The sequence below is a fragment of the Vipera berus genome, assembly GCF_964194415.1.
Source record: "Vipera berus genome assembly, chromosome: 6".
NCBI classification, from domain to species: domain Eukaryota; kingdom Metazoa; phylum Chordata; class Lepidosauria; order Squamata; family Viperidae; genus Vipera; species Vipera berus.
Genome location: NC_138208.1, coordinates 64,891,979 through 64,917,635, shown reverse-complemented (window position 1 = coordinate 64,917,635; position 25,657 = coordinate 64,891,979). Strand labels below are relative to the sequence as shown.

Sequence of the window (25,657 nt, the reverse complement as noted above, 5' to 3'; positions counted from 1 at the left end):
AAAAGATCAGAAGTCACTTAAATATTGAGTTTAATTTCTTTTTCTTTTTTGTCTTTTTTTTCTCATGAAGGAAAAACTCTTAATAAATACAGATTTTTTAAAAAATGATACTGTAGCTGTAGATGCAAAGAAGCATTTTGCTCAATTTGGAAATCACTTTATCCAGTTCTATTCAGATCTGCAAATCAGGGCAAGATATTATCTTTTTTCTTCAAATGGAAAACCATATTAAGAGAACTTTGTTTAAACATACCTGGCATGGAAATGCATGTTAACCTATACTGAATTATTTTCAATGGATATTTGGATTTTTACAGATTATTTTTATTTCTCTATATAATGCTTTTGTATCCTCCTTTCTTTTTCTTTCCTTATTTATTTTTTTTAAAAAAAGAATTAGGATCATTTACCCTTTTAAAGGCGGGCCCAATGGCTTGCCTTCAATTCTGGGGCATCATCCATTTCCAGAACATTTCCTCAATAGACCTGTCTCCCAGACTTTAAAAAGATGTAGCTTTTATTTATGAATAATAGAATTCTGTCAGAAAGGAAAAGCTTTCCTGAAAGTATTAATTCCAACTTAATTTAACTCACATGTACCCATTCCTTCATTTTATTGTTTTTATTATAAAAAATGAATACCATGAATTATCATATTAGCAACATATGGTAAAATACCATAAGTAACGGAACCATAAAATTTCCCATTTTCATATATATATATATATATTTTCAAAGAGTGAGCAGGCAATGAAAAACAAAGTCCTCTTTCTTCCTAATTTCTTTTAACCATTTTTCAGTTAAAGATCAATTTGTTTCCCCTTGTCTTCCAGCAATTGGGTTTCATCGCATAGTATGTTTCAACTATGACCAACTACTCTCATATCGTAGATTCCAACTAGCACAAAATACGGTAGGTTCTTGATGCAGCTGGTTCTCTCCAGTCTTAAAAGGAAATTTTATGAATGAATGAAGAGATAACATTACAGAAAACATTTTTTAAAGAATGCTTTTTTCTCCACCACCAGAATGACCCTTGCACAAAATTTACTGAGCTTTCCAGATGCATCCTGGGGATGGCTCAAGTTTTGCTTTTGTATCTCCAGTTTTTGGTACAATCAGTATGATTTTGATTGGTTCCATTCCTGCCAACTGCTGCTTGAGGCAATGAATCCATCACTTGATAGGATCTGCCATATAGGTCTAATGCAACATGTTCGAAGGATACTAGATTGGGAAAGGCTGTGCTAAACTATGATATAGCAATATAAACATCAAATATTGTCACCTTCTTTTCTGATTCCTTCCCCAGCTCAGGTTTTGCACTGGTTGAATAAACAAAAAGGAATGGAAAACCCAACATTAAACTCCTAGACCTTTTCAACAGATGATACATAGAAATAAGAAACTGGATAGATAGACTTGTAAGGCCTGTGTTCACCATCAAGCCTTTAGTGGGGCATAGTATTCAAGCAGAACCTTCTGTAGGTTTGAGCTATGTATGGAACAAATAATCAAAAGCATCCAATTCTTATTTTGTACAAACTGGCAGTACCTTGATTAGCATTTACTAAGATTTGTTTGAAAGACAGAATGATAAAAGAAAACATGCTCTTGGTTTGCTTTTGCCATTAGGACATCTATGCAGTAATTTGGGAATAAGAAAAGAGTAGTTCTAGAGCAATTTACCTTTGTGAATGTGATGATCACCTTGGAGGAAGGCACTTGCTTATTTGAAGACATGTTGACCTGCACGGCTAAAGTGACAAGCATAATACAAGACTAGGTGGGAGTAGAATACAGGATGGGCAACATAGCAAAGTTTAGTTGTCTTAGACTTCTTATAGAATCAAAAAATTCTTTATTGGCCAAGGTTGATGGGACACACAATGAATTTGTCTCCAGTGCATAAACTTACAGTGTATATATAAACAGCAAATAATAGATCATAGATCATAATAAACAACTGATAAATTATAAGAAATCAATGGGAGAAGATAGTAGGAAAGATGAGATGATGAGAAAAGATGTACTCCCCAGATATGAAAGGAATCCAATTGTCTTTCTTTGTTATGCAGGATTTAGAAAATAAACCAAGAGAAAAAGGAAGAATAATGGAGAATCTTTCACTTTCCTTTCTTTGAAGAACAAGCGGTAATGTGTTTTTGTTCCTGTATTAAAGAGACCTACATCTAGGTGTGGTATATCACTATGCTTTTAGTTGCACACAATTTACTCACCTGGTACTTTCTCACTGGCTCCTTTAAACTGGTGTGGAAACCACAATCACCAGAAAAGCTGTAACAGTTGAAAAGGCTGGTCCTGATTATGATCAGAATAACAGAATAACAGAGTCGGAAGGGACCTTGGAGATCTTCTAGTCCAACCCTCTGCTCAAGAAGGGAATCCTATATCCTTTCAGACAAATGGTTGTCCATCTCTTCTTAAAAGAGATCTCTTAAAGAGACATGGTGGCTCAGTGGGTTAGGACGCTGAGCTTGTCGATCAGAAGGTCGGCAGTTTGGTGGGTCGAATCCCGAGTGCCGCGTAACAGAGTGAGCGCCTGTTACTCATCCCAGCTTCTGCCAACCTAGCAGTTCGGAAACACGTAAAAATGCAAGTAGAAAAATAGGGACCACTACGGTGGGAAGGTAACAACGTTCCGTGTGCCTTTGGCGTCTAGTCATGCCACCCACATGACCACGGAGATGTCCTCAGACAAGCGCTGGCTCTTCGGCTTTGAAATGGAGATGAGCACTGGCCTCTAGAGTCGGAAATGACTAGCACACATGTGCGGGGGAACCTTTACCTTTACCTTTAAAGAGACCGCTCTAAAGTATGTTGGCTGGTGAATTCTGGGAGCTGAAGTCCACTCAAAGTGGCTCAGGTTGAGAAATTTTACTATAAAGTCATAAATAGTAATTTAATTGGTCTAAATGGCTCAGATTTGGATAGATAAGCCCCTTCTTATATGTACTGTATTGTCACCAGCTGCAGTATTTGGAACAGGATATCAGATAATGGAACACCCTTCTAGAATCCATATGATCCATTAAAAAGCAAGCTGTTACTGTACTTCATTTTAATTTTTGAACTTCAGTTCTTTCAAGTTGGGATTGAAAAGCAATGGCATGATAGTTAAACTATTACTTCCCCCATTTAGAAATTGTTACTGAGTGGGAGGGTAAAAAGTCTTACAAACAAGGTTAAAATTACCCAAAGGATCTGGAACTGATTACTGCCCTAGTAGTAGAATATAAGGCCAAATACTGTAACACTAATGCAGAAGATTGATTAATCAAATCTCTTTACATTCTTAATATAAAAAGGTTTTTCTATGGGACTCCAAATTTTACTGAAGCCACAGAGGTCAGAAAGGGGATATTTTAACTTTTATTTTATTTTTAATCTAAATTATACAACCCACTACCTCTTTAGGACCTATTATAAACCAGTATAGATTGGGTAACATTTAGAGATAAGCTGTGGCACAAAAGACATTTAATCCAAAACATCAGAATTTGGTGTCCTTCACAGTTGGTTTTTATGACTGGTAATCCCAAAATATTGAGGTTCGGTTCACATGATACTTTTATTTGTGGTTAACCATGATTTATTTATTAACATTTCTAGGCTTACATGTCAATATAACCAATATGGCTAAGGATGTGGTACATATACAATTATCAACTTCTTCTAGAATAAAATTAGTGATTAAATCGATTAAATCCCAATGTTATATTTTGACTTCACAACCCAAGCTAAATCAGACTCTAACTATCTTCTGTCTGTATGGGAATATATAAGTACTGGCACATATGTATTCTCCACACTATGCGTAGGAATTGTAGTTAAGAATCATATTATAGCTCTGTACTAGAATGCAGCAAGTCTTCAACTTGTAGGCTAGAACGCACAACTAGTGTATTTTGGATTTTAACAATGGAACTACCGGTACTATCCTGTAATACCGGTAATATGCACATGTATTGTGCATATTAGACTCACTCCATCAAATCCGTGATCTCACCATCTTCTAATAGACTTACTAGGAGCGACAGATGGATGAAGTAACTTGAAGAAGACATCCAGTCCAGGCTGTTCTTGAGATAGCCCTGGCTGGCCTAGATTATGTGTAGAAACCAAACCACTTCTGTTCCAAGAAACACTTTCTTACAAAAACTACTTTTGTGTATGTAGATTTTTATCAGATGAAAAACTTGTAGGAAAGAGGAAACCACACATTGGGGTCAATGCTTAGGGCCAAAATAAGCATACTACCACCAGCCACATGTTTTGTCAAGACATCCTGCATAAATAACATGTTTATCTTCTTGAATGTTGAAAAGACAGTTACCATGGTTTACCTATCAACTTATCCCATCCATCCATTTATTTTATACAATTACAATGCTGCCTCAATTACAAGATTCTGGTGGTATGGATGGGTGGATGGATGGATGAAGAGAGGGAGGGAGAGAGAGAGAGAGAGAGTTTAAGGCACCAGGCAAGACACTGTGTCCTGCCTTAGGCACAAAGTCAGCTTGGGCCAGTTGCTCTCTGTCAGTCCTAGGAAATAGGCAATGGCAAACTAATTCTGAAATCTTGCCAAAAATACTGCAGGAACTCATCCAGGCAGTCAAGTCAAGGAGTCAAGAGAAGTCATGTATATCTGATACTAAAATCAGGCTTTCTGTTATATTCTATATGCAAAAAGAATAAATATACATACAAAACAGGATTGCCACTAGCATATCTGATTTCACACAAAACACAATTCCTAGCTGGAGCATATGACTATTTTGGTTCTTCAAAAAAGTAAGAAAAAGAATATTAAAATGAAGCAAGCTTTTATTTTCTTATATTTAATACATTGATTGTTAATCTTAATATGATGTATGAGTTGCACATGACAATAATTTCACTAGTTTTCGGAGTGAGATTTGTTAAAATCCTAAAAAAAGCATATTTATTTCAATATATGCTGAAGTAAAGGAAAGTAGGACATTCATTGCATTTTCACATAAAAGCTCCCATTTTCTGTAATTTTTCATCCCACAACCTGTTAAGTGGTGAATATTTTTCAGCACTTGCAAGCTGTACAGAGAATAATGATTCTCCATGAACTTTACTGAAAAACAGTGCTTTAAGGACTTTCCCACAAATGGTCAGTAGCTGAATTTGAGCACAAGTGCTCAAAAACTGAGCTTGTTTTTGAATACTGCAATCATTTGCTACAAAGGTTGTGTGATGAGGAAAAAATCTACACAAAAATATATTTTCCCAATAATTTTCCTAATCAAAATATCAATTCACACAAATTTACATCTGTGTGTTATTGTGGGAGAATCAGAGACATATTTATTCCTTTGTATCCCATTTCATCCCTTTGCAGACACTCATCACTACCAAAAGGCAAATATCTAGATTTTTAGACATATCAATCTGAGGCTTAAGCAAAGCCAGCCACATTTCAGGATGCTTCCAACTAGATAAGTAGATAACTCCTAGTAACCATCAATCAAATTATACTGTCCTCTTTTCCATCTTTTCAATTCCTGCACTAAAAGCGCTCCCCTGGGGTGTTTGATAACACATGGAAATTGTTTATTATTCTCATTTTCCTCATGCCTAAAAGACTTTTTTTCACAGAATGTGTAATGGCTTTTTCCCATCAGTCTGCATGCTGGTTTTCCTATATTTAAGAAATATTTCCACTAAAAGTAACATTTGTACTAAATTTCTAAGGATGCTAAATAGAAAATCTTGTAATAGAAAATCTTTGTCATAGAAAAAAGCCCTATAAAGAAAAGGACAACTCAAAGTGCAATCAAGAAGTTTTAATATTTAAAAGATACTTATATACAAACAAACCATTGTTTGATGATTTCCACAAAGCACCATAAATTCCATAGGCCTTCCTATTTGTTATTCCCAACTATCTCCCAGCAAACTGAAATTATGCATTTCAAATTTTGCATCAAAAAGTTTTCTTTAGCACCAAGAATTATAAAGGTTTTTTATAGCACCAAAAAGCAAGCCTTCAGCCTCATAACAACTATGCACAAACTTTATCCTTGTAACATTAGACGCTGCTTCCCAGTAGAAGTACTTGAGAGAGTTCTGCTGGGACAGGAATGGAGGCAAAGGCTCAGAGTTCAGTTCTCACATCTGGAAGCAATTCAGTACTAGAAATTCTGATTGTTCCCTCTGGAGACACAGGGACGCCATGTGTTGCATATACCCAACAGCTGGTTTTTAAACCACTACTTTGCAGAGAGAATGAATTCAGATTGTTATGCAATCAGCTGCAGCTTTCCCTGTATTACAAAAACAGGCATGCTGATACTTCTCATAGCCTGCCTTAGGAGGTTACCCACTGGGTCAAAATAAAAATGCATGTCCTGTCTATTTCCATTTATTTTTAATAGACTGAGAAGCCTCTTGGTTTGAAATTACTTAGTTACCTGTGAGTGGAATAGGCAGCAAATGCATATAGCAGTGTCTGTGTATATTCACCATCTGTACACAAAAAATATCATTAACATACAGTGCATTGTAATAGAATTTTTTTAGCATCTAAATCATATTTTAGGAAGTGCTCAGTGCTTTACTTAAAGCAGTCTTCCCCAAGCTGATATCTCCAGATGTGTTGGACTACAACAGATGCATTGGAGGTTGTAATCCTGCCTTATCTGCAAGGTACCAGGTTGGTAGAAGATGATCTCTAGTATCCTGACTACAACTCTCCAAGTTGGGCCATCATTATAATTCCCATTTAACAGATAAGCAGTGCTTTGGGGAATAAAAAAAGGGGGGATCACATAACTAACGTATGCATAATGGAAATTGGGATTGAAAAGAAAAGAAATTTGTGTTTATATTCTCTTGAACAATTGTGATTTATCCTGCTGTGATGGAGAAAAATTCTGGATGGACACTTCTGGTTGGAAGGTTAAGTTTCAGATCACCCTCTGAATGACTGCATGGATGGCATGCTGAATTTTTCCAAATGTTCCATTCCCCAAACAGCATATTTTGCACTTATTTGATGATAACTCTTGGGTTCAGCAGGGGAATGGAAAACTAAGGAAGGAGGAGAATAAAATTCTCTTTCCTGGAAGAGGACATGCTGTATCTTGAATGACTATGCATATTTAATTGCAGGTCTCACATGTGAGAATTAGAAAGTAAAAGTTCCCTCTGGAAACTTTATTTCTTTCATATTTTTCCATCCTCAGAGTAGCCTATTTCTTTTGTAGCTTTAGCAAGAGAATGCCAGCCTAGGCTTTTATCTCCAGATGTACAAATGGCACTTGCTGCCCTCAGTGAGGGAAGCTGCTATGCAAGCACTTACTTGTATCTTTCTTTTGTTTATAATTCCTTGCAATCCTTTGCCCTTACATTTAATAGTTTACCCAGCTAACCAGTGGAGCTGTGCAGTGTCTTGGACTTGAAGGGGAGAGATACTTTGGAGCATGGGGAAGATCATATAGCACATGTTGGAAACATCTTTAAACAGCTACATCTTTTCCTAGAATTGCACAGTTGCAGCATGATCTCTGTAATAGATCTCTTTGTTTTAAGAAGTTACTACCAGGTGTATGTAGACATTCTTCAAAGAATTTACCTCTGAAGCACTGCCCAGCCCCAGTCACTAATTCTGTCATGGGACATAGGTCAGCTCACAATGACACTAAAGGAAAACCCATTGATTATTTTGCCCACATCATGGCCTTTGTGTGATCTTGGGTTTGTTGTCATTGTGTGTTGGGGGGAGGGAGCGGGGGGGGGGGGGGAAAGGCTCAGCTAATCTCAATGTACACATGTTGTACTTTGACAATAAAGGTTTATTATTATTATTTATTATCTGCCTATGGGAAAATCTGTAATATCAATCTATGTCATCTGAAGGCAAATGGATCCTGTTGTAATACATTTATAGATTTGGTGTGATTCAATTATAATACAAATTCAGGGACCAGCATGGAACCTCTTAAAAGAATCTTCTGATTTGGGGGACAAATTGGAAGGATTACAGTATTTCTAATGTTTTTGCTGCCTGAGCTAAATCCTAATCCTGCATATGTTTAACATAGTGATGGAAGAGATCCCTAAGTTATACAATGTATAACAAGTCCATTAGACAGATGCACAGATCACAGTAAAATATGCCAACCCTATATAACATTTACAAATGGAAATTTTGTGAAGGTGACTGCAACTGTCAGTCACATAAGGCTGCCCACCAGGAATTTTTAGCAAAAAGAAGGGCGCTGTCAGGAACTTGAAATGCCAAAATAAGGTATTTTCGCTGGCCTACATTTAGTTTGTAGATTTGTAGATAAGATACAGGAACTTATCTCACTTGATATAACTCAAAGAGTTTACCTCATGTAAACAATCTAAATTAGAACATTCTGCTTAGGAAGTGTCATGTCCAAACAAAGATGTTTACAAAATGGTTCTGAGTTAGCAGACACAGAAATTTCACGAGGCTGCTTAGAATTTCCAGTCCATACCTTACAATCACACCTACTCTTGAGAAGGACATATAAATCAGCAAGACATTTCTGGAATTTTTTTTGATCTATGAATATTATTATTTTTCAGTTGGCATTCTCAAAAGAAAAAACATTTTCTTCAGTGCTCTGTTTTCAGATCTTTTGGTCATTTTCTGTATTATTTGCAGTAGTTCACAGGAAATCAAGAGGATGTTTAGAGGATGAATTTGTGCTTTGGAGGGAAACAGCTATTCAAGGCTGGGCTTGATCAAATAACCACTGAAAGTGATGTAGACATCCACATCGTCACTGTAGATGGCATTGTCACGCTTTCGCTTATAGAGACGCACCCAAACCTCATCATTCTCCCGCAGCTCCAGCATTAGACTCTGGCTTTGCATGATGCTGCGGTCACTGGGCTGAGCGTAGAGAATGACTTCCTCTTGGTCATTCCGCATGACGTGCATGTAGGTCTCCTTGAAATTCCAGGTGTGGACATTGAGACTGAAAAAATACAGGCCTGCCACATAGCAGTAGAACTTGCCCTTAAACATGTCGAAGTGGCTATAGAGGTTCACAAAGACAGTGTCAAAGATCAAAGCCTGGTAGCCTTCATTACTGTGGAGAGCTTTCTTCCGGCCCACTGAGAAAGCAGCATACTGGTGCTTGCAAGGATCTCCAGGTGCCCCCATTTGTCCCTTGCTGCCCTTTGGACCCTGGGGTCCCTGATCACCAGGGGGTCCCTCTTTGCCCCATTTCCCAGGAACTCCAGGCTCTCCTTGATCTCCTTTTTCTCCTGTAGAAAGAAGGAGAGAGAGAAAAAGGAGAAGCTGTGGAAGACAACCACTGCTTGTGCGTGGTTTCAGAATCCTGCCTTACAATGTAGTTTCATGCATGTGTAGCATCTCTAGAAACCATAATTAAAGGATACTACAAAGGTCCAGAAAGGGAGGTGGAACATAGGAGGTGATGCAGGATATGATTGAATATGTAGCAACAGATCCTGTCCTGAGGAGATGCTTGAATGACCCAGATGGAGAAGACATTTTAAGCTGTATCTAAGTAAAGCATGCATGCTACACTTTTTGCAGCAGGCCTCTGTTTTATCTGCATTAGATGTGCTTTAATTTTGCCTGAAGAAGTAGGTATGTTTTGGTTCTCACCTGTGCAAAGAGTAGAGTTTTTAACCAAATGAGACTTTATAGCAGACTTTTCCAATTTGTCACTCCAGATGTTTTGGACTTATTTCCCAACATGTTTGGCCAGTACAGCCAAGGGATATAAGACTAAAGGTTTAATGTGGTCAATGATTCTTTCCCTAAATAAACATTTCCATGTTAGTTGACAGTTATTGGCTTGGGAAAGATGATGCACACATATTTAGCACAATAATATACATGATGATTTACTAAGGCAAATAAACAAATCACAAGATCCTGCCAGGAAGGTTTCCAATTTGCTTTAAATAAAGAGATGAAATGAGGAGGAAACAGTGAGAAGGCAGCATGTGTCAGAAAGTAACAGATGATAATAGCTTACCTTTCAGAATTGTGATGTTGATATATGGACGAACTTCTGGCATTACGAATGGCAAAGCATGAGGTCTGTCTGCATCAAGACTGGCTTCGGAGGGGCCCGGGACATCTAGGGAATCACAACATCTCTTGCAACCACTCATGCTGGTAGGAACTTCTTGCCGGCCAAGCTCCTCACTGGGAGCCCCAAGCACAAAGAGCGGGAGCACAAGAAAAGCCAGGAGCAGGCTGATTTGGATGGCTTTCATTGTGAACTGCAAGAAAAATCTGTGAAAAGGACAGGACACCAGAATGGAGCCAATGTTGTACCTCACTTTTTCTATGGGAACTGTTCAGAATTTATCTTTGTTTAACACACAAGAAATAGTCCTTATCCCACTACAATATGCCAATCAAGGGAAAAATGTTTTGTGCCACACCAAACAACTATTCTGTGACTGGCTAATACTGGTACCGCAATAAGTAACATGCCCTGAATGAACTCTTTACATATCATTTCCCTCTGATTCTGTGGAGTCTGTGGAGATTCTTAGTCATCCCAGTCATGATTGTCTTGACGGTGCTTTTTCAAAAGGCAGCTGGACTTTTTTCTTCCTTGAGGAAGACATTTTGCTTCTCATCCAAGAACTTCTTCAGCTTTGACTCTGTTCAGAACTGAAGAAGCTTCTTGGATGAGAGGCAAAATGTCTTCCTCAAGCAAAAAACAAAGTCCAGTTGCTTTTTGAAAATGCACCTTTGAGATTTCCCTCTGATCTTCCTTTTTCATTGTTCTCTCTTTCAAACCACTAATAATGCTCCCTTGGGATAACACTCAATGCATCTATGAGTTCAGAATGTTGTACAGGTAATTCTCAACTTACAGCCATTCATTTAATGATAGTTTAAAGTTACGTTGGTCTAAGAACAAGTGACTTATGACCTGTCCTCAAAGTTACGACCATCGCACCATCCCCTTGGTTACATGATAACAACCTGGGTGCTTGGCAACCAATTCACGTTTACAACAATTGCTATATTTTATGGTCACATCATTGTGATTTGTGATCTTCTTTGCTGGCTTCTGTCAAGTGGGAAGCCAGATTTACTTAACAATCATGTGATTCATTTAACAGCCATGTGATTTGCTTAATGACCACAGTAAAAATGATAGAAGAATTGGATTCAGTCGTGTGATAATTTGCTTAACAACCTCATTTCTTAGATAATTCACTTAACAACCTTATTTCTCTGGTTCCAACTGTGGTTGTAAGTCAAGGACTATCTGTACTTTAATAAATGTATTGACCCTGGAATTTAGTTTGGGGGAAAATAAAGAGCATGTAAATTCCTTTTTAATAGATATTTTCTGCCTCCATTCTGTACAAGTTGTTAATTGATGCTGTGATGGAAGGGAAAATGTTTATTTTTCAGTTGTACAATACAGATCACAAGATGATCTATATACAAGTTATTTCTTATAGTAAGTGCAGCTGGCTGTAAAACTGTTCCCTGTAGGATGAGTGTTTTTCCTTCCATATAGAGCACGGGTGTCAAACTCTTTTTGCCTTGCCGACAATGGGGTGGGCGCGGCTTCAGTATGATGAAACCAGCCTGCGGGCTGGCAGTTTCACACCCCTGATATAGAGTATGTCTGAATGGAAATAGAAATGTAAGATGAAAAAAAACTACACGGGTAGAAATATCCCTAACATTTACACCAAAGATCCAGTACTGAAAACCCCTTAACTATTATTTCTGCAAAACCACCTGATTTCCTTTGCTGTATCTAGCTTGTTAAGGCAGTCTCCAAAAATTGGATGCAACTGAACAGAAGAAAATAATATATAGTTTTGTCCCTACAGCTGACTGTCTTTAAATAGTTCAGCTACAGAAATCCATAAAATGAGCAGTTATCATTTTTAGCTACAATTTTCTTCAAAGTAAGCAGTCCCTGAACTGAGCTCAGTTCCCAGTAAAGTGCATGGCCATCTCTGTATAGTTTTTGTGATAGTATGAAAGCAGATTGCAACAACCTTCCAGGATTGGATTGGGTTGTTGTTGTTTTTTTCCTTTTGGTTTGCCCACGGTAGCCTACAACCCTAGAGTTAGTCTCTTTTCCAAGTACTGGTCAGGTCCTGCCTTACTTACCTTTCTGAGTTTAGCCAAGATCACCTTGGTGCTGCTGCCCCCTAGTTCCCATCAACAGTTTTTAATTAAGGCTGTCCTTAAATAATTAACTACTTTCATTGTCTTTTACCCTCACTTTAACCTGTACTTTAAATTAAGGCCATGAAAATATCTAGATTTCAATCTCTTCACTTTGATGACTTAAGGCAGACATGTCAAACACAAGGCCCGGGGGCCGGATCCGGCCCACGAAGTGGTTTCATGTGGCTTAATTTATGTACAAGATAAGACTAATAGTCTCATGCATACTTAGAACAGAATAGAGCTGGAAGGGACCTTGCAGGTCTTCTGCTTCAACCCCTTGCTCAAGCAGGACACCCTATACCAGACATGTCAAACACAAGGCCCGGGGGCCGGATCCGGCCCGCGAAGTGGTTTCATGTGGCCTGCGAAGCCATCCTGGAAACAGTGAGGGAACGGCCCCCACTGCCTTGGCCATGGCCCAGAGACCCTCCTTCTGCCAGAGACCCTCAGATCTGTCCCACTCCTGCCCAGGCTCCCATAGGCACCCTTGATGCAAACAATGTAGAGCTGGCCACGCCCACCAAGTAGGCCATACGCACTCTAGCCACGCCCACCCAGTAGGCCACACCCACCCTGGCCATACCCACCTGGCCCCTTGAGGGCAACCGCAATGCTGATGCGGCCCTCAATGAAATTGAGTTTGACACCCCTGACTTAAGGCCTGCTACATTTGTTTCAGTGATTTTGTTAAAGTGATTGTCTTTGGAAGGAACTCCTAGATCAGGGGTAGGCAACATCGGCTCTTTTATGACTCATGGACCTCAACTCCCAGAATTCCTGAGTCAGCATAGCTAACTAATAAATGTAAGTTATAAATGTTAGAATTATTTTGAAACAGAGCATACACTTATTTGGAGTAAGTTCTCCTCAGGTTATCTCTGTGGTAAGTTGCTTACCTACTAAAATTTATTGTAATTTTTCAAACAGGGCTTATCCAGGTAGCTATCTTGCGGCAGTAGGATGGGTCACTTACAGTTTGGCGGTGTTTAAGAGCCGTGGTGGCACAGTGGTAAGAATACAGTATTAGAGACTAATTCAGCTCAATGCCAAGAGTTTGAACCTCACCAGCTCAAGGTTGACTCAGCTTTCCATCCTTCTGAGTTCTGTAAAATGAGGACCCAGACTGTTGGGGGCAATATGCAGATTCTGTAAACTGCTTAGAGAGGGCTGTAAAACACTATGAAGTGGTCTATAAGTCTAAGTGCTATGCTATTTCCCCATTCTGGGACCTTCATCTTGTTGCAGCCCACTGCTGATGTTGGGCTGAAGCATTTGGATATCAAAGAATTTGATTTTCAACATAATACCTCCTGCCTCCCCTATGCATTGGAATTTACATAGGGAGATGGTTTTGAATGATGCCTAGAAAGTGTGTTGCTGCAACAGTAGAGATAAATCTCCCATGGGTACCCTTACCTCACTGCTTTGGTGGCTGGGCATCGACTTTGGTCACTATTCACAATTAGGCTGCCTGCTATATTCTGCAAGAACTACTGGCTTACTGACCTTCACAAGACATTATTGTTGTTGTTGCTGTTGTATATCTTTATCTATTGGCCATAGTTGCTCTTCCCAATATCATTCCCAGAGTTATGACTCTATATTCTACTGCAGTATTTCTCAACCTCAGCAGCTTAAAGCAGCATGCTTTAAGATGCACAAACTTCAATTCCTGGAATTCCCTAGCCAGCATGTTTTAAGATGTGAGGACTCCAATTCCCAGAATTCTCCATGCTGGGGAATTTTGGGAGTTGAAGTTCACACATCTTAATATCACTGAGGTTGAGCAACATTGCTCTTTTGGAACTCTCAACCTTTCTGCTTTCATTCTGGGTCACGATCCAAGCGTCTCCCCCCCCCCCCGCGCACACACACACACACACACAAGATGTGACTGAGAATTCCACGTATGACATCTACACGTTTGGATTCAATTCCGAGAGGTCCACAATGGGAATCCAAATAACGGGAAGCAAAACAACGACAACCCGCCAGTGGATAAATTTGCTATTATTTTATATCGCGGCATTGCTGTTTGTGCTTGTGTAGGGACGGTGGAGGCAACTGTTAATTCTAAGCGTTCCTTTTAAGAAGGCGACCTCCTGAGACGCTTAAAGAGTCGTCTTCTGTCCCGGGATGAAGCCATAACCCCGTCTTCACTCTGGGAAGTCGGCGAGCGCTCCGGAAAGCAGAGCTATCGGGTTTACCGAAGGGGCGGAAGGGTATTTGGCGGAGCTGCAGCCCCGCGACGGGAGAGGGCGGAAGGAACGCCGAAGCCGGGTGCGTCTGGTTACTGGCTCGGCCGGAGTTGGGGACTATGCAAAATCGGGAGGGGAAGGAAGAAAAATAAAGCGGAAGGGGAGTGCAATCTGCAGTGAGATGTGGCGCCCGCGGAACCCCCTCACTCCGTGCAACAACCGGGAGGCTCACCCCAGTGGAGAGGCGCGTCGCCGCAGGTCCTTATAGAAAGCCCTTCCTGCTCCTCCGCTCGCTGCTCAGTCCCTCCTGCGCATCGGGTGACCTCTGCTCGCGAAGCCTGCCTGGGGGGTTTCTTTAGCAGCTTTTTGTTGGCAAACGGGCGCCTCCAACCCGCCGAAGAGACTCTATCCCTTCACGCGCTCCCTTCCCTTTTCTTCCCTCTTCGGGCTCCGCAGGGTGTTGGGTTTCGAGCGCCGTTAACTCTTTCCTCGGCGATAGGAGCCGTTTTCTTTCTCTCTTCCCCGGCCTGGGCCCATCTGCGCTTGCTCAGCCCCGTCCCCTTACTCTCTTTTGGGACGGCCGGAACTCTTAACAAGAGGCGCTAAGCAGAGCATTTAGTCCGAGGAATGACTCCTCCGTGGTTAACTGGAAGTTAGTCCCAGGTAGCGGAGAACAGGATTGCAGCTGCGTTTGTGTGCAACCAAAGGAGTAAATGGTTATTAGCGGTTATTAGCCATTAGCAGTTATTAGCAAAGTGGGAGGGGAGGGAAAAAAACTAGACTGAGGTGTCCATTGCCACTTGATGTTACAGACTAATCAATAAAGGGGACCATTTGTATGTCAAGGTTGAAATGAGGGGTCCTTGGTGCTGAGCTTGGTTGTTTTGTAGACGTTCATTGCCCAAACTAACTTGATGATGATGATGATGATGATGATACCACCTAGTAATGAAATGTACACAAGAAAACAAGCTGAGAGAACACCAAGGACACCTAACTTTTCCAATCCTCAACCACAGGGATGATGTTCAGAGATAGTGGGAGGGGTATCCAGATGTATTTGTGGACACAAGGTGAGGATAACCATTTATTCATGTGCCTCATATCAGCAATGGGCAGTTCGAAGCCTGGGCTGCGTGGCCTCACCATCTATTTCTTGCAGATCCCCAAAAAACCCTTATAGATGTTGAAATTCAATCCATCTGAGCAGAGAGAACCACATGAGAATTGTATTGCACAATTTGAAGTAGGCTTAGTTAAGAGAAAAAAAATATACACCTCCCCAATAAAATCAAAGTATCCTACCCAATATGCAACACAGAGCACAGCTAATCAGTACTGCTAAAATGTTACCTATCTGTCCTTGTCCTGGCAGAAATGTGTGCCGGAGGCCATGGTAGTATTAGCAAGATGTGCTACAATTACGGGTAGCAACATCCATAAGTCACCTATTGGCATAGGCAAAATGGGATAGGAGTAGATAAAATGTGCTGCTACCCTTAAAAAGAAAGAAAAAAAATCCCCATGAAAATCAATTTGTCATCTGAAGTTTTGGACAATTTGTAATGCTACGCTTGTGGCAGAACCACCATCCACAGCTGGCAAAATCCAGCTATTCTGTGATTTAAATTGACCTTCAGTGAGATACACAACTAGTGGGAGAACAAGAAAACACTACTTTAAAACTGGAATAGCTGAAGATGGTTATAAGCAGCCTCAGCTGTGGGTATAGAGAGGAGACAAAATTAACTTTGGCATTATGAAATGCTGTCTGTGGAATTTTGGGAGTTGAAGTCCACACAACTTAAGAGTTGTCAAGGTTGAGAAACCTATCTTAGGAGAAGCAAGGTGAATGCAGAGACTTTCCCACCTGGCACTTTGCCCAACTCCCATATATCCTTTGGTTTCCAAACCTGTAATATACACAGCTGAACTGAATATTCCGTTTTTTTACTGTTGTGTTTTTATTCTTTTCTACTGTTGTGTTTTTATTCTTTTCTTTTTATTTCTTTCTTTCTCCTTATGCCAGATTTTATCCTGATGGTTTTATATAGTCCCAATGGTCAATGGTTGGCTGGGAATGTTGGGAGCTATAATCCTACCTCATGGGTTTGAAATGACTGATGAAGTATTTTAATTGAGAGAATTCTTGGCTGTTGAAGCCACAGAAATATTCCTTGTTTCCATCTTCATTGTTTGATGCTCTTTTGCTGCCCTGGCTTTCTCTAAGCAGACAACTCACAGAAAGGAAATAAATGTATATAGTTCTTGGCTATTTATGGCTATTTGCAGTGACCTGTAGTCATGTGACCATGATTTGTGTCATTTTTGCCAAAACCAGCATTTATTTCCAAGTGTTGGCAACACCCCATAAAGAAAAAAATGCACTGAAAAAAATGGTCATAAAATTGGATTGGAAATATGACCCGCTTTATGACCATCATGAGTGTAATGGGCACGCTCCATCATGGTCGTAAATTGAGGACTGCCTATAAGCTTCAGATGTATGCCAACATGGGTATTCCTCCCTTCCAATCCTAACTCCAAGGATTCCCATTACAATGTAGAAGTAATAAGCAAAAATGTGAACTTTGTTCTGGTCTGTCTGGCTTTCTTTTGTTGGTTGAAAGATCAAGGGACATACAGTTGTTTCAGAGGAACCCTAGAATATAGCCCCATATAGCCCACTGAATAGAAGGTAAGTATAGAAATCATACAGGAATCCTGCACACATAGCTACTTTTCAAAGACTGTTAGTCATTTAATGTTGTTGTTAATTAATTATTGTTGTTAACCGCCCTGAGTCCTTCGGGAGATAGGGCGGCATATAAGTCCCAAAAATTAAATAAATATAAAATAAAATAAAATAAAATAAAATAAAGTAATAAAATAAAATAATAAAATAAAATAAAATATAAAATAATAAAATAAAATATAAAATAATAAAATAAAATAAAATAAAATAAAATAAAATAATAAAATAAAATAATAAAATAAAATAAATAAAATAAATGTATTTGCTGTAGGGGACGGGACACTTTGTGGGATGTTTTGTATCAGATTCAGATAACAAAATGTAACTTGGCTGGTTTGGCTGTTCTTCCCTTTGACTTGAAAGCAGCGCATTCGCTAGGCTGCTTCTGGATGTACAACATCTCTTGCCAGCTGAAGGGAACAGTGGGTCGACTTTATTTATTTTGGCTTTGTTCTCTTTAGTTCTGGCAATTAAAGAAGGTGGGGAAAAATTGATTGGCTGACAATCGGAGTTTAACCAGAAACTGGGGAGAGAGGCTTCTAAGAAATGTGAAGGCCCCACTCCTGATTAAATATTGGGGAATGAAGGATCAAAGAAAATCAGTTTTGCTTTTCAGTAAGGGAAGAACTGCAAGGTCAGCAAGTTTACTGTAGCCCTTTCAAGTTATTGGAGGAAAAGCTGGATAACACTTTACACCAGGCTCTGGAGTGGACAAATTGTTTCCATTTGTTTAGATTAGGGAGTCGGAGAACTCCCTGGTGCCAGATTTGGTGTGCTTCCCACAACTTGGCAGAAGATACTGAGAGCAGAGAAGCAAACAGAAAGTCTGGGGAAGTATAAGAAGGAAACGTGGCAGGGAGGAGAGAACAGAAGGTACTGGGAAATTGCTGGTTTTTAACACTATCCAGAAGCCCACAGCGGAGAAAAACGGAGACAATTTCTTTGAATCTTGGTGAGGAGGGGCAGGGGAAGAAGAGAGCTGAAATGTGAATATCAGAACTATGTCTAACCTTTTTTTGATAGTAGTTAGGTCACTTTTACACTGGCCTTGCAGTTTGTCCTTCAGAATTCCTAAATATGCTGAGGTGGGAGAGAGGAGCATTCTTCCCTATGTCCTTGGTTATTTATTTATTTAATTTATTTTTATTTTTATTCCATTTATATCCCGCCCTTTTCCGAAGACTCAGGGCGGCTTACAAGCTTAGCACTCTGATGCACAGACCCAGTCCCAATATTACACATTAGTATTCCAGCATCAACAAAAAGTTGTTGAATTCATATTTTCTTTTAGGAATGTGCAGCTTTTGTTGCTTTGTTGTTTACGTATATAGGTTTAATCCTAGGTGGCTCTCCTGGAGCAATCTTTAATGATATATAGCAGGATTTCCCAACCTTGGTCAATTAAAGTTCTGTGGTCCTCAACTCCCAGAATTCCCCAGCCAGCATGGCAGGCTGGGAGTTGAAGACCACATGTCTTCAAGTGACTAAGATTGAGAAATCCTGATATACAGAGATGTTGGGATCCAAAGAGCTTCTAGAAACTACATTAAATGGCATCTTAGTATACATCCTTTTTAAAAAATGCAACGGGCTTCTGATGTGTGCATTTCAAGTTGGGATGGCAAAGGCAAAAGCCCCTGGTCTTTTTAGGGAACAACAAGAGAAGACTGGTTTAACATCTCCCTGTCTGCTTCAATTCTCATAATCTTTGTGTAGTTTTGAATCTGCATATTACCTGTGAAGGAAGGAAAAAGGAATATCCACTTAACCTGATTTTTTGGGGAGATAAGATCTTGAGGTTCTAACACTAAAAGGGGCAATGACTGGCCTGCAGATGTCCTTTTGTATTACTTAGCCAGCAATAGTAGAAGAAAATGATCAAAAATAAAGATGGAGGTTGCAGTTCAGTATTCATATGAAGATATATTGTCCACTCATTCCTTAACGGAATGATGGACAATGTTATTTATTTATATCTTTCCTTTACTGTTAATTTACACAAGGTGACCAATATATCTAATACTTTTCCTCCTCTTATTTTACCCACAACAACCCTGCAAGGTGAGGTAAGTTGGGCTGAGAGAGTGTAACCAGCCTAAGATCACCCAGCTGGCTATCATGAATACAGCAGGATTAGAACTTATGGTCTCCCAGTTTCTAGCCTAGCGCTTTAACCATTAGACCAAACTGACTTTTAGTGTTTTTGAATGTTTAAAAACAAATAAAATGTTTTGTTTTAAATGCTGGAAAAGGTGGAGGATGGGCAAGTATGACAAATTATCCATGAAACAACTATATAGAAACAATATGTATGAAGAATAAATTAAATCCAGATAACTATTCAATTTTTAATAATAATAATAAAATAATCAAACCACTGCCTTCTTGCAGCATCTGGCGGTTCTCTGAATTAAAGCAATAAATGCATTCTGGGGTAGGATGCTTCTGCCCTGAATATACAAAAATATTAGGGAACCACAAAAAGCCCATAATGGATAACAGTAATCCACAAATAATAAACTACTGAATGCATTATTAAGTTTAGGAAGAATAAGAAGAAGGCAAATTCCTATCAATATGGTTTGAAACAAATGAAGCAAAATAAGAGAATGAGAGATGGGTAGGAGGAGGAAGAATGGACAATAAAAGAAACTTTTGTGGGAGATTTCAAGAATCTTCATAAAGTAGGGCATATCTATAAGCAGATTCAGGGACGCGGTGGCTCAGTGGGTTAGGATGCTGAGCTTGTTGATCTGAAGGTCGGCAGTTTGGCGGGTCGAATCCCGAGTGCCGCATAGCAGAGTGAGCGCCTGTTACTCGTCCCAGCTTCTGCCAACCTAGCAGTTCGAAAGCACGTAAAAGTGCAAGTAGAAAAATAGGGACCACTACGGTGGGAAGGTAACAGCGTTCCGTGCGCCTTTGGCGTCTAGTCATGCCGGCCACATGACCACGGAGACGTCCTCGGACAAGCGCTGGCTCTTCGGCTTTGAAACGGAGATGAGCACCGGCCCCTAGAGTCGGAAACGACTAGCACGCATGTGCGGGGGAACCTTTACCTTTACCTTATATAAGCAGATTCAAAGGAAAATCCATTTGTTGGATAGCAGATAGATATATGTAGTAGAAAGAATGTATGGAGAGAGAAAACTGAAGTATAAGTATAAATTTTATAAAGTATACATTTTATAAAAGAAATCTTGAGGCTGGTGTGTAAGAGTAAAATAAGTGTTGCTTAAGAAAGTACATAGTATTAGGAAATGCTATGTTATTTAGGTCTATCTACAGCCAAGAGCCTGTGTTAAATCTTATGAAGAGAGAGAAAATAAGTATCTGAACTGCATAAGACACACAAGAAAGAAAGAAAAAACTGAAGAGGGTTGAATTGATAAAACTTAACCAACTGGACGCATGTTAGGCAGAGATATGCAAAATAAAGATCAGGAAAAGGTTAATAAATGTGTAATTTTCTCAACTATTGCCCCTAGTGGTCAATACATTTATAGTCATATACAAAGTTGAAATCCAATGCCCTTTACTTTGCAGTATATCTTTGCTATTTGATAGGCTTCATATAGGCTTTTGGTTGGCTACTTGAATCAATAAAGTTTTGGATTTAATACACCTTTGGACCCACCCATTAGAGTTCTTCTTATGCATTTAAATGAGATTTCCTTGAAATTTTAAGATGCACAGTTCTGATACTCCCATTTGTTAAGTATCTCATTGACGTCTAGCTAATTTGTAATACATTTTACCTTCCTGGTGGTATTACACTTTTTCATAAATATTAATATGGTTGTGCATATAGGTTTGCATGAAACTTTTATGTTCAATACACTACCTTTAATTTATGGCTGAGTTTTGAGTCAGTTCTGAGTAAGGAAAGAAGCAGAATTTTACTTTCAAGCAGAGTAAGGAATGAGACTGCTTTCTCCCCTCTCAAATACACACACACACACACACACACACACTCATGGCCAATAATTTTGTCCAGCCCATTTTTGGAGTTTTGTTTGACATGTCCAATTTGCTTTTTTCCTCCCTTTTTTGTTGTGTTCCAATACACACAAAGGGAATAAACCTGTGTATAGCAAAACATGTGTTCCTGCAATACTTTTCTGTGAGAAATACTTGATTTTCTGGAAAAATTTCTGGGGTGCCAACAATTTCGGCCATGACTGTATATGATAAGTGTTTGTTAAGTATTTTGAATACCTTGCTAGGCCCCAAATACGGGGCAAATCTTATTTCTTGTTTCAGCCTCACCCAAGGCCATCCACAGGCTGTAGTCACAACAGTGACAGCTCATATTTGTGTAAATCTTTTGGATTGCCTCCCTTTAATTTTTTGTTAGCAATCCAAAAAATTTACACACACACACACATACATACATATATATATATATATATATATATATATATATATATATATATATATATATACATATATATACATATACTGTATATACATATACATATATATATACATATACTGTACACACACACACACACACAAATATATATATTTGTAAAGCTGAATCCAAAGCAACTGCTGCTTCTTAGATTGGTGACTTTGACACAGTGCCACTGTGAATCTCTATCTTGCAGGTTTTCATTGTAATAACATTCTTTATTACCAATCTAGGCTTCAGGTGACATCCCTCTCTACATTTTTTAGAGTGATTGGAAAACCTGATTCAAAATTCTATTATGTCAATTTGTTCACCACTGAGTTTGGAATTGTCATATCAGATATGTGTGTGTTTAGGAGGATTCAGATAGATATCTGTCAGCAGATGTGGTGAAAAAGATTGCTTCAGTTAATAATTGGTGAGATGGATCTAGTCATTAATGGATCCAGTCAAAAGGTTTCAAGAAATTGCTGCCCTTCAGCTTTATGTTCCATTCAGATTAATGGGATTTGCTTTTGACTAGACATGGATTGGTTCGCAGAGTTGATATATGATCCTGTCTTGCCCTCACAGCCACTTCGTTTCAGCATTAGATGGTTTTTAAACCTTTGTGTCTGCTTCCAGATAAAGCATATTTAGAAAGATATTTTCACTATTATATACCTGTTTTAATTACTTAGAAAATGATCATTGTCATTTCAAACCATTCATTCTTATAAATACAAAAAGAACAACAGGATCCTTCTTACTATCATTCCTGTCCTTCCTGCTGCTAAATATTAAGGAAAAAGGCTCTCAATAATTTTGAAAGTGGGATCAACATGACAAATACCATGTAGATTGCCAATCAGGCTAAGAGTGGTTCCAAATTGCAGGAATCCTTCATCTTCTTTATTTGTTGTCTCTTTATAAACACAAGAAGGTGTAAGAATCATTTGAAAAGACCAAAGTAGTTTCTTTCCTAAATCCAGCATTGTGTCTTCAGCAGCATCCAGTTAGGTTGTACACAGCATGACTCCATATTTGAGTCCAGATTCTGATAATTAGAAATGAACTCTGCCAGAGCCTGGTAGATCATTCTTAGCTAAGGATAATACTTGTCTATGCTGGTAGCTATTTAGCCATACATGAAACACACTATGCACAAGGAATAATCCTTTTTATTTCCTAAATTAAAAAAACCACACATGGTGACTTTGAATTCTAAGGATTAAAGGAGGAAAATCATTCTTCCAATTTACCTGCATTGTTGTGCATTATCTTCTTCTCTGATTCCATGTCACTAGAATGGAACAAATTGAATAGGTTGTTGTGGATCAGCATGCAGCCAATGCATATCTAATCTTGAATTACATTCTTGAACAAAGAACTAGGCAGTGTTTCCCTGATGGCACTGGATAGAATAATGGTTACCACTCCATTTCCTTTCCCACCCTCACTACTTCTGTAGAGATGGAATGGTCATTAAATCAGTTTTAAGCCTGCAATATAGACACTTCCTATGACCCAGGACTTTCTCTTGGTTATTAATATCATATTACTTATCTTGCCTGTCTCCCATGACCCTTTCCCTTTACATTTCATTGGTTGTTATTTGGAAAAAGTGGCTTTCAAGACAGTTTCTGAGGAAGAGCAGGTTGGTGTTTGGGTTAGGGATCTCTGTGAGGGAATTGTTCCTCCTACAGGATAATTCAGGATTCACACATAATGATGCCTCACCTGTCACCATACACTTTAGTTTATAACCTAACAGGCTACTTTATATTTGAAGGGGAAAAGATATTTCAAAGTTAAGTAATGATGAGCTTTGAGGCGGAACGCCTGTGGTCTAGTTTCCTGTGACCTGGCATTTTGCCAGCTGCTGTGGCTGGCACTCTTCAGAGGCAGAGTGACTGTTTTGTGGCATACTTCTCAATAGCTCAGAGGCAACTGAACAGGAACGGATGTCAAGACATCAGAAAACTAGACCTGGGCCATTCAATGCGAAACCTCATCACTCCTTGACTGTTACTAGCCATAAAAGGTTATACCAATATATTGTACTTGTATTTCAGAGCGTGCATGAGTGATGGAATCTTCTTAAGTCAAAGATATCTTTTTCTTAGGATTGCCTTGTAGGTTCAGAAAGCAGCCACATGATCCTCGGCAAAGACACAGCTGCTATAAATACGTTCTGAAACATTTTTCCCCATTGGATCTGAAATACTACCCAGCTCCTTATTTCAAAATACTGTACAAGTTATTGTTTTACTAGAATAGCCTACAAATTTTGTTCTAGTGTTTAATCTGGAACTGAATCCCATGCATTACTGCATTTATTAGGATCAATAAATAACACATTTATTGGGAGCCTCATGTTCCTGAAATATGACTTAGTAGAATGCAGTTATTGTGGATATTTTATATGTTAGAATGTACCCTTTTAAAGGATGGAATCACCTATGTATATGTTATGCTGTGTTGGAGGTATGAATGAAAAAAGAATGATCATGTGGAGGCAAAATTGACAAGACTAGCAAGATCAAGTGTTCTTGATTCACATTTTTTGTTCCCTACTTCATGCTTGGATAAATTTTCTTTAGACAAAGTCCTGTGTCCATGAAGGTTTGGTATAATCTCATACTAACCACAGATTGCATTAAATCCAGAAACACCACATTACAATAATTTCATGACTCTTAAGTTTCAAAATACCTAGCTCAATTTTTGGACTCTGGTGCTTCTTCCTTACCACTACCCTTTTCTTTTTTAAAAAGAATGGTAATGCCTGATTAAGAATTTTGGACAACGTAAACATAATATAGGTACATATTATCATATTTGGTGGACATGTGATAAAGTAAAAGCTTATTGGAGAAAAATACATGCTTGCCTAGAAAAAATATTAGGAGAACATGTAGCATTTAATCCCAAATTATTTTTATTAGGTATATTACCAGAAAAGACTGATAAACAAAATACATACTTGGTTCTGCATATCATAACCGCAGCAAGAATAAGCTATGCACAATGCTGGAAAAATGAACAAGTACCATCAGAAGAAGAGCTAATAAAGAAGATATTGGGATGCGCAGAGATGGACAGATTAACTATGAGACTAAAAGACAAAGAAGAAACAGAATATTATGAAAGCTGGAATTTATTTTATAAATGGTTGGAAAAAAGAACCAAAGAGTGAAATTTGTATATGTATTAATGAATTATGAACTCAGTTCGCATGTTGTTTGGAAAATTAACATATATGTGTAAAGAATAAAAAATAAAACATTTAAAAAATAAAATATTAAAGAATTTTGGACAACTTGGAAGTCTGCACACTTTTTTGTATTACTTAGTCTAATAAAGGTATTACTAAGCTATAGATATTAGAAAGATGTCCCTGGCTGATAGGTGGTGAATAGTTTTGTGCTTGCTTTGGTGAAAGTAACCAATGTACCACAAGGATAATTAAATGGACAGAAAAAGAAGAAATGTGCTGCTGGATCAGTCTCTGGTTCTGTGTTTTTATAATAGCTAACCAGTTGCTTACAGAAAGCCCAAAAGCTGGACAAGAGCATCTAACAACCCTCCCACATATGCTTCCCAGCAACTGACACGCTGCCTATGATACTGGAGGTAATAATACAATTAAAATGAAGTATGTTTGAAGTTGGCAAAGATACGTGCTTAAATGTATCATGCTGCATCCCTGCTGCCATAGTAAGTGCTATGCACAGTTTGTGGCTAATATATAAACATTAAAGGACATTTTTTAAACAACTCCTCTCTCCTTTATATGTAACCACAGTCTACATCTTTTAGATGAATTTATATAGGCCACTGAATTTGATGGAAAGAGAACTACATTATTTGATTTTATTTGGAGTAGAGGGTTAGGGTAAAGCTTGTATTTCCACACTCCGTTGGCAATTACAATTTGTTATCTTTGAGACCAGCTGCACCTGTTGTTGAGAAATATAGGCACATGATGTGCTAAATGAGACTAGGGTTGCATTGCCTTTGAAATACCTGTCCTTGGCCTAGTAAGGAACCTTGGCATGAAGTAATCAAATGGGATAAGGTAC

At 38.7% G+C, this 25,657-nt stretch overlaps 2 protein-coding genes across 4 annotated transcripts in view; both read right to left on the bottom strand.

Moving 5' to 3' along the window:
- SSTR3 (somatostatin receptor 3) overlaps positions 1-25,657 on the bottom strand; it is a 368,714-nt gene that overhangs the window by 325,029 nt on the left and 18,028 nt on the right. The gene's annotated exons all lie outside the window — the stretch shown is intronic.
- C1QTNF6 (C1q and TNF related 6) lies at positions 7,884-22,869 on the bottom strand. Of its 3 annotated transcripts, XM_081330981.1 has the most exons (4): positions 22,835-22,869; positions 21,024-21,054; positions 10,044-10,306; positions 7,884-9,300 (listed from the first exon to the last, which is right to left on the bottom strand). In XM_081330981.1, exons 3-4 carry the CDS (start codon positions 10,285-10,287, stop codon positions 8,753-8,755), a joined length of 792 nt encoding a protein of 263 aa, XP_081187107.1. In that variant the 5' UTR covers positions 10,288-10,306; positions 21,024-21,054; positions 22,835-22,869; the 3' UTR covers positions 7,884-8,752. The 3 variants fall into 3 exon arrangements, with proteins under 3 accessions (XP_081187107.1, XP_081187105.1, XP_081187106.1); XM_081330979.1 differs by lacking the exons at positions 21,024-21,054; positions 22,835-22,869 and adding an exon at positions 14,660-14,934; XM_081330980.1 differs by lacking the exons at positions 21,024-21,054; positions 22,835-22,869 and adding an exon at positions 14,660-14,934 and having other exon boundaries at positions 10,044-10,293.

What these genes read in the sequence shown, in the direction of transcription:
- C1QTNF6 (XM_081330981.1), bottom strand. Translation starts at nt 10,287, where the DNA reads ATGAAAGCCATCCAAATCAGCCTGCTCCTGGCTTTTCTTGTGCTCCCG. An exon ending in CAACATCACAATTCTGAAAG is followed by an intron (nt 9,301 to 10,043) that starts GTAAGCTATTAT and finishes TTCTTTCTACAG; the next exon opens with GAGAAAAAGGAGATCAAGGA.